The sequence below is a fragment of the Lampetra planeri genome, chromosome 69, assembly GCF_965212315.1.
Source record: "Lampetra planeri chromosome 69, kcLamPlan1.2.h2, whole genome shotgun sequence".
Lineage (NCBI taxonomy): Eukaryota > Metazoa > Chordata > Hyperoartia > Petromyzontiformes > Petromyzontidae > Lampetra > Lampetra planeri.
In genome coordinates this window covers 1,338,155-1,347,292 of record NC_136174.1, presented here as the reverse complement: position 1 = coordinate 1,347,292, position 9,138 = coordinate 1,338,155, and the positions used below count along the sequence as shown (strand labels likewise).

General features: G+C 47.6%; 1 protein-coding gene across 2 annotated transcripts; it reads left to right on the top strand.

The window, feature by feature from the left end:
- Positions 1-222: 222 nt before the first annotated feature.
- LOC144737457 (E3 ubiquitin-protein ligase TRIM11-like) lies at positions 223-8,243 on the top strand. 2 transcript variants are annotated; one of them, XM_078620173.1, is made up of 6 exons: positions 223-1,174; positions 2,556-2,651; positions 3,457-3,690; positions 4,792-4,814; positions 5,335-5,429; positions 7,160-8,243. In XM_078620173.1, the coding sequence occupies exons 1-6, from the start codon at positions 614-616 to the stop codon at positions 7,480-7,482; spliced, it is 1,332 nt and encodes a 443-aa protein (XP_078476299.1). In that variant the 5' UTR covers positions 223-613; the 3' UTR covers positions 7,483-8,243. The 2 variants fall into 2 exon arrangements, with proteins under 2 accessions (XP_078476299.1, XP_078476298.1); XM_078620172.1 differs by having other exon boundaries at positions 240-1,174; positions 7,186-8,243.
- The last annotated feature ends 895 nt before the right edge of the window (positions 8,244-9,138 follow it).

Here is a 9,138-nt window from a genome sequence, read left to right as displayed (position 1 = left end):
ACAAATCACTTCGAGACATATTTATAGAAATAAAACTACAAATATTTTTTTTCATACCAGATAAGGCCCCAATGAACTATTAGATATTTTTTCAGATGCGACCTGGCCACAAATGATGGCTCCACTTAGTAACTAATCATCATCACCACGTGGAAATGTACAGCAGCAAAATAATCAAAATAATTTAGACGCAACGAGTTTACAAGCAGCGTTCCCCTACGAGTTCAGTGGAGACGACGAGGTGAGTTGAGATATTGAGGTGAGTTCAGATGAGGTGAGGTGTGTGAGGATAGGATTTGAGGCGAGGCGACGTGTCATCACATTCCAGGGCATGTCACGTGATAATACAAATCAAACCGAAAGTGTTTGTACCGTACTTCCCTTTCTCACATTTACGAGGCTTGTTCCTGTTTTTGCGTCTCATACGCAGCCAGCTACTGCCTAAGATACAGCCAGAGACTGTCTGTGTTACAGTAAGAGACTGCCTGAGATACATCCAGCGACTGCCTGAGCTCCATCAAGCGACTGCCTGAGCTACAGAGACTGCCTGAGCTCCAGCCAGCAACTGTCTGAGCTCCAGCCAGCGTCCGTCTCTGAGTGAAGCCACGGGGCCATGGCGAGTGCGGCTCCCAGTGGTAGCGAGGCTCCAGGGGAGTTGACCTGCCCCATCTGCCTGGACGCCTTCCGCTGCCCCTGCACGCTCAGCTGCGGCCACTCGTTCTGCCTCAAGTGCGTAGAGGGCGCCTGGGATTCGGCCAAGTCCTTCTCCTGCCCCCAGTGCCGAGTGACCTTCCCTCGGAGACCCAAGCTGAACAAGAACTTCACGCTCGCCAACCTGGTGGAGCAGCGCAGTGCCGCAGAGAAAATGGCCACCGTGGTCTTGTGTGACTTCTGTAACGATGGCACGACCGCTGCCTCGAAGACCTGTCTCAGGTGTGATATGTCCTACTGTGCGACTCATGTAAAGCCTCATCAGGAAAATCCGAAGTTCAGGGACCACATTTTGGTGGATCCAGCCACGAATCCTGAAGACTGCAAGTGCAAGACGCACAGAGATGAGATCAAGTTTTACTGCCGACAGGACGAGAGCTTGGTCTGCACAACCTGCACCACAGCAGGAGACCACAAGGGTCACGATGTGGCTACGTTGGAGGATGAGCACAAGACACGGGAGGTGAGACGGTCTGCGTGTGTGAGCCGGAGCCTCTCTTGCATGAAGTTATAATTTCCCAGTATGAACTGAACAATAACATCCAACTAAATATCATTGCTCTCTCAGCTGCCCATTGTTCCTTCATATTTGAACAAGCTTGTTTTACTATAAAGTATGCTGAGGTTCATATTATTGGTTCTTTCGGTAAAGTCACGTAGAAGGGAAATAATAAAATAATAAAAATATAAAACATTTCCCTTCTACGTGACTTTACCGAAAGAACCAATAATATGAATCCCTGAAGTCACGAAAGCTTTCAATCATAATGTATGCTAAGGTTGTTATATTGCAAAAATAATACAACCGAAAGTTATTATCAATCCTGTTGAATGGCAAATTTATAAATGTGCTCTTAGTATATTTGATAAAACTGAAGGACTTTAATGTGTACAATGTTTTTCCAAAATTACGTGAGTACATAGACTGTGGTTTGTATACAAAATGTCGTTTGTGGCAGAGAGAAGCATTCCCCAAAATGTAAACGAAATCTAAAACGACTGGGACTGCGTGAGTCGCAGTGCTCACCGCTTGGTAGCCTCGTGCCGGTCTGTGCCAGTTTAGCGCCGCACTCTACAGCAGCCACCGGGTCACTGGACGTAGCGTTCCAGAAATGTCGCTTGATTTTGACAGACCAAGTATTTTCTGACCGTATTTATGTTTTCATCAAGATGCTCTCTACCGAATTTCTCGGACACTCAGCAACATTGCAGCCCCTCCTTGCACCATGTAAAACTAAAATTAAACTACTTTATATTGTTCCAAGTGAAGCCCACTGAGCTATGTAGCTCTTTTTCAGAGGCAACCTGGCCAAAAATGACAGCTCAACGAAGTGGCTTATCAGGTCTAAATGTATGGCAGCCAAATGCTCTAAACGCACCTTCCTAAACGTGGACAAAAAAACGGAGTACCCAGAGAAAAATCCATGCAACCATGGAGAGAGACATGTATACTGGATATATACAGGCATCAGGCACGGGTTCGAAACCACGACCTCCTGTATAGCAGGCAAGGCAGATAACATCTCGTGACTCCGGTGCCCTATCCATGTACCCACTACTCAGATAACCCCGCCCACTATTACGGTATCCCCGCCCACTACTCCAGTAGTCCCGCCCACTGTTCAGGTAGCCCCACCCACTACTCAGGTAGCCCAACCCACTACTTAGGTAGTCCTGCACACGTTTGAGCTCGTGAAGTCAGTTCCCTGCAGCCTTTGCTCCCCCAGCCTCCATCGCTGCACCGGGGCTACTGCCCACGGTACTGGAGGGGTTCGCGTGGAGCGGGGGGTGAGAGGGGACCCTCAGAGAGTGAGTGGAGTCTCTCCTGGTGACGTCTCTCACAGAAACAAGTGGGAGAGGACACGCGGGCGGTGGAGGAGAAGATGAGGGAGGCGGAGAAGTCCATAAGGCAGATGGAGGCCGCTCGCAGGGACGTGCAGGTACCGTGTCTGGGCCGGACTCGGTGACCCCTTGACTCCACCCTGAGTAGGGATTGTGATGGAGGACAACTCTATTCATTCACGTGGACTTCCATTGGCTCTAAACACATTGTGGGACTAAAGACACAACGGTTAATGCACCTCAATAATCAGGACGAGCAACGAGGTGGTTCTCATCTCCACGGAGAAACTCAATCAGTGGTGGAAATTCCACATTCCCATATCTCCAAACAACTTAACACTTCAACGAATGTTAACTATATTGGTCAGATAAGGTGTATCACACACAGACTGTACACCATCTTACTGAAACCAATCAGGCTTTAGGGTGGCCAGATGGCAGTATAGCAAGTTGTTTCATGATCCCCTCTCTTCATCCATACACATGTGGCATTCTCTCACATTCAAAACATTCATTTAAAGAGGAATTGGCCTAACTTCCCATATCATTAATGCTCTACTTGTTGAAGGCAAATTACAGATTTCCCTTCGCTTCATGTGAAGGTAAACAATGCATCGTCCTGATATCCTTGCACAATGGGAATGGCACAGACGCTAAATGTACTCATGATGGTATTTGATGATTTCATTGCCTCACAGCCCCCACCAGTTATGGCGAGTCGTGTTGGAGTGAAAATGCACAGCGGCGTTATCAGAGGCAGAGGAAGAAGGAGGCCTCAATGCTGCAGACTCGTATCACTGTCTAGACACCTTGGAGATGCACTCGGGTCACACTGATCTGAACGTCATTTCACAAAGGACCAGACATTTAATGAACAGAGGTGGCATTTCTTTATCTTTGCAGGGATCCATGACAGATGATAAGGCCTCAATCTCGGTCGGATTCACCCGCGCGAGAGCAGCGTTGGATGCGGAGGAGAAGGCGGCTTTAGAGCAAGCGGAGCAGAAAGGGCGCGAGCTGCTGTATCAGATCGAGAAGAAGATCGCTCACTACCAGCGCGAGATCAGCGAGCTCCAGGCAGCAGCCACTCGCCTGCAGGCCCTAGCACAGGAGAGGGACTCGCTCGCATTCCTGCAGGTGAGCAATGAGTCTACAGTGTCGCTATTGGCACAGAGCCCTCTCACCAGGAGCAGCAGAGGGAGGCTCCTGGGCTTGAGAACACAGCTCCACTCATGGACTCGCATCGCAGCTCCAGTAGCTGCCATGTGGAAGCCCAGCTCATATTTTCTCAGTTGAATTAATTATCTCTCCCGTCCTTTAACAGATTCCCATTATGTTTGAATCATTGTGAATATAAACTAAATGTTATTGGAAATGCACATTTTAAATCAACCATACAACAACAATGTGCACGGTATTTATGATTATCATCAGCCATAATCTATCCACTGATGGATGAAGGCCTCCCCAAGCCGTTGCCACATTTCTTGATGCCGCGATGCAACAATCCACCAGCTCCTGCTCATGAGCCGATGTCATCTCTGCTTCTTACTTTGTGGACCTCCTCTTGGATGCGCTACCTTCACTGTTCCGATTATGGAAGCTAAAATAAATACGAGGTCTCATACGCGTATTAATAACATTGTTGTGTATTCACCACCACTTCTGTAAGACCTGCCACGAGTGCATTGACGACAGAAATTAATCTCAACACTGATTAATATGAACTGGTTTCACTCTGAAATAGTTGCCCTGCAAATCAATGTTGGTCCTCATAGGGGTGGCGAGATGTTAACTACCTCGCCTGGTTTCCCGAAGGTCGGGGATTTGATCCCAACATTGACGTCCTTATACATTGGAGTTTTCATGTCTCTTTCCATGGTCTCATCGATTTTTCTCCGGGTCCTCCAGTTTTTCACACGTGCGTTTAGAGTATTGAGCTGCTATAAATTCCCACGTGATGAACCAATTCGGGAGCTATCATTTGTGGCCAGGTCGCTTCTGAAGAGCTCTATTGTTCAGTGGGCCTGACGTGGAAAAAATAAAAATAGTAGTTTATAGTTGACTTTCAACTAGTCTAACTGAAATATTTGCCACGTAAGTCAGTGTTGGAGATCATGGGGTCATAAGCAAAGACTCTGGAGTTTATATTCCACCCACGGTGTTGCAGTGGGAACTCCACTGATCACAAGGGATTGGAGGTAGAGTAACAGTAACGCATCTCTCTCTCTCCCACAGGGGCACCTGGAGGAGACGCGCAGGTAAAAGACGACTTTCACTCACGACTCGACACACGACATGGGACTGAGTGTGGGGCGTGGGCAGTGAGACACTGGCTGTGTGGGGATGCTGTGTGTGGTGATGCTGTGTGATGGTGCCGTATGTGATGATGCTATGTGTGGTGATAGTAATTTTGTGTGGTGATAATGCTGTGTCTGGTGATGCTGTGTGATTATGCTATGGGTGGTGATGCTGTGTAATGAGGCTGTGTGGTGATGCTGTGTGGTGATGATGCTGTGTGATGAGGCTGTGTGTGGTAATGCTGTGTGGTAATGCTGTGTGGTAATTCTGTGTGATTATGCTATGTGTGGTGATGCTGTGTTTTGATACCGTGCGTGGTGATGCTGTGTGTGGTAATAGTAATTCTGTGTGGTGATGCTGTAATTGTGAGGTGAGTGATGATGCTTTGTTTGATGAGTGCCTGTGAGATGGAGCTGTGATGATCCTGTGAATGACGATGCTCTGCGTGAGACAGTAGCCATGTCTGCTCTGCTTTCACAGGGCAGGGAGGGTTACAGCAGATCCACCCTCAGCTCCCAGCCAAGAGGACATTGCCTCGCTTAAAGTTCTGGAGACAATGGCAGTCAAACGCTTGTGTGAGTTCTTCAGTGTGAAACATGGGTGATGGGGCCATCTTGACAATAAATTATCCTCGTGTGTGTGCACGAGGTCGACTTAGCCTCAAATAATTACCTGGAGTTTTATAAACATCACCACTAGGGAGACAAAGGCGGCCAGGCGTCGTGCTGGCCACCCACCTCGTGTGCCATGCCAGTCCTAATAGAGAGACACGGACAGCACTTGTCCCAATAGTCTGTGAAGGCTACACAGAGGATCTCTGTCTTTGTTCACAGTCCATTCCAGGACCCTACTGAACAGAGCCATGAAACTCAGTGTGGTGTTCTTGTGTAAAAGATCAGCATGAGTCAGGGGTAATTGTGATGTTGAGATGCAGTGTGTGCCTGTGAATGTGTCTGTGCATTTGTGCATGGGGGGAGCGGTGGCATAGTGGTTAGCACACTGCATTGCGAATCCAGTTACCTGGGTTTGATTACCCGCCATTGCTAACATCAGTGGCAGGTGATATCTGATTCAGTCCTGGGTCTTTGCTAGGCAATTTCATCCTCAAATACGTTCCCCATGCTGGTAATGGTCATAATGATGGTGATAGTGGTCGTGATGAGGATGGTGGTAATGATGCTGATCTTCTTGGTTCTTTTGGTCAAGTCACGTAGAATGGAAATAATAAAAATAAAACTTAATAAAATACAATTCTCACGACGTTTCGGCCACAGCGCAAGCAGCCGTCCTCAGGTGAAGAACAGGGCTGTCGGAAAGACAGCGTCTGAATGAAACACCACCAGGCTTGGCAGCGTATATTTACGCTGCTGGGTTAGAGGAGGAAGGGCACCTTGACAAATGAATTTGCATATCAACAGAGAATTTAGCATATTTATGGAAAATGCAGATATGGGATTAGTCACTACTTGTGGAATGTGTAGGTGAAGGGGGGGGGGGGTCTCAAATATTATGCTCGTGTATTATGTAGGATTAGCAGTAATAAAGGGAGGAAGTAGTATTATCAGTAAAAAAGGGAAGAAATTTTAATAGTAAGGAGCTGCAGCAGCCAAAACACCACGTAAAAAAAACTAAAATATAAACTACATCAATATCATAAATTGACTCAATATACTCTCCAATAAGCTGAGCTACTAACAGTAAGTCATACATTACAATTCTACGTCGCAAAAAAAATTATAATATGCCTCCAGCTAAACTTTTTCTTACATCACACGGATATACCCCGTACTATATACTGCCATAGAGAAACCCAACATTAAATTATACACTGCATTACTTTACACCACCCTATACCTTAGACTATACATTGTAATATTACACTATGTATTATTCTACCCACCCTACTGTATACCACACTGCTGTATATTCACTATACAATTACGATTCTATATATTACCTTATACATTATATTAAGCATTACACTTTTATACTATTTTTTATTATACAATCTGCTATACACTATACCATTGACCGTCGCGTGAAAGGTACTAAGAGGAAGCAACGAAATATGTCAATGGGAGAGTGGTGAAAGGAGACTTGCAGTGGAACAAAGACTCCATTCCCTGGGATAGTTTACTGCGATAGTGATGTTGATGTTCGTAGTGTTGATGATGGTGGTGATGTTAATGTTGTTGTCATTGATTATATTGATGGTGAGGATGCTTGGTGATGGTGATGATGATGGAGGTGATGGTGGATGATGGTGATGTTGATGGTGTCTAATGGTGATAACGATGTTTTGTAGTGATGTTTTCATCGCTGTTGTCACAGACGGATGCTCACCGACTCTGGACACAAACTCGGCTAATCACAAACTCCAGATCTCCTCGGATCTCAGGACGATTACGCGGACCGGTGACTCCCAGGGTTGCCCCGATCACCCACACCGGTTTAATGGCTGGTCACAAGCCCTCTGCTGTGAGAGCTTCTCGTCGGGCCACCACTACTGGGAGGTGGACGTGGGGGACACGAGGTGGTGGCGGGTTGGTGTCGCGTACGGGACGATCCCACGGAAAGGGGGTGGTGCTGCACAGTGGCTGGGAGGGAGTGACGCATCCTGGTGTTTAGAGAAATTTGACGACAGCTTCTCAGTGCTTCATGGTGGAGTGAAGACTGCACTGTCGGTGAGGGGGGCCCCCTCTCCCCGCAGAATCGGGCTTCACCTGCACTGGGAGGGGGGGCTCCTGGCGTTTTACCGCGCCGACTCCATGGAGGTGATCCACGAGGTTCGGCAGAGATTCTTGCAGCCTCTCTACCCTGGGATGTGGGTGCAGTATTGTAATGATCGATTGGAGATCGTGGATCTGAGTCGTGCATCCTGAGGATGAGGAGAGATAGAAACCCAATAAACGGTGAAGAAGGGGATGGTGAGGAGAGGGTGAAGTGAGGGTGAGGGGAAGGTGGAAGGAGGGTGAGGTTAGATTCAAGTTCAAGTTCATGTATTAGGTGTAGCCCTGTGAGCCATTCGGCTCTTGAATCGGGTGCAACCGCAACAAACAAAAAACAAACAAAATTCACAAAAAACATCTTAAAGTGAATATGTGACTGAGTGCAAACAGAAATCTGAAAAAAGACAGCAAAACATTGCAGAATAAAATCACCGTACACCAACGCTGTGTGCAAAAATCCCAGTGGGATGCAAGTCAAATAACCAACAACAACCACAAGACAACTTAGATTAAGGCCATCAGTCTAACTCTGTACTACAACAAACAAACATGGCTAAACCAATAAACTTTTCGAAATCACCAAAATAAAGCCATGAAAGCAATGAAACAGTGATCATGGGAACTGTGACGGAATTTTCACAATAAACGGCATAAACAACATGTAACCCAATCAACGGTGGAGAAGCGGGATGGTGAGGAGAGGGTGAAGTGAGAGTGAGGGGAAGGTGGGACGGAGGGTGAGGTTAGGTGAGGGTGAGGGGAGGATGAGGTGAAAATTGAGGGAAGGGTGAGGTGAGCATGGAGGGGTAGGGTGAGGGGGGAGGGTGAGGTTCAGGTTGGCGGACATGAGCAATGTTGCCGGTGCAGAACAAATCGCAAGGTTCGTGTGTCCGCTCCTTTGCCTGCAGCGAGCGCTCACGTCACCACGCCTCCTCATCCCTGCGATTCACCATCAGCACCATCGTCACCATCACTAACATCATCATCACCCCATCATCATCACTATCAACAACAACAACCGCCATTCGCCACTAAGTGGCGGTGACGTCAGCACGACGCTTGTGCCAGGCTAAGTGCACCTTGAGGCCACGTGAAGTGTCGAACGCCCGCTGGCAGGAGGTCACGGCGCAGACCCAGATGCCACAGGTCGACTGACTGAGACGACTGGCTGATGCACCACCTGTGCCCCCTACTGTGCCAACTTCATAATCAACGATTTTTGGGTTTAGATCGCGTTATTTATAAATGTGTCGTAACCCTCCACCACCCGACACGGCCAATCAGTAAAAAAAAGTGTCACGTTGACAAAAGACAAATAGTTCACTGCTTTAGCCCACCGGTGTGTTGAAGCGTGAAACCACAACATTTACAATTTGAGTACGACGTTTCGCTGGTAATTGCGGTTTTTAAATTTTATTCAGTATCTCGGCGGTGACAACAAACCGAAAAACAAACCGAATCCCGAGGGGGCGCCCCCTCACTCGCGCCCTAAAGGTCCCGCTCAGTCACCGACCCATCCTCTGGGCCGGGATCACCCGTGCCACAGCATCGGAGG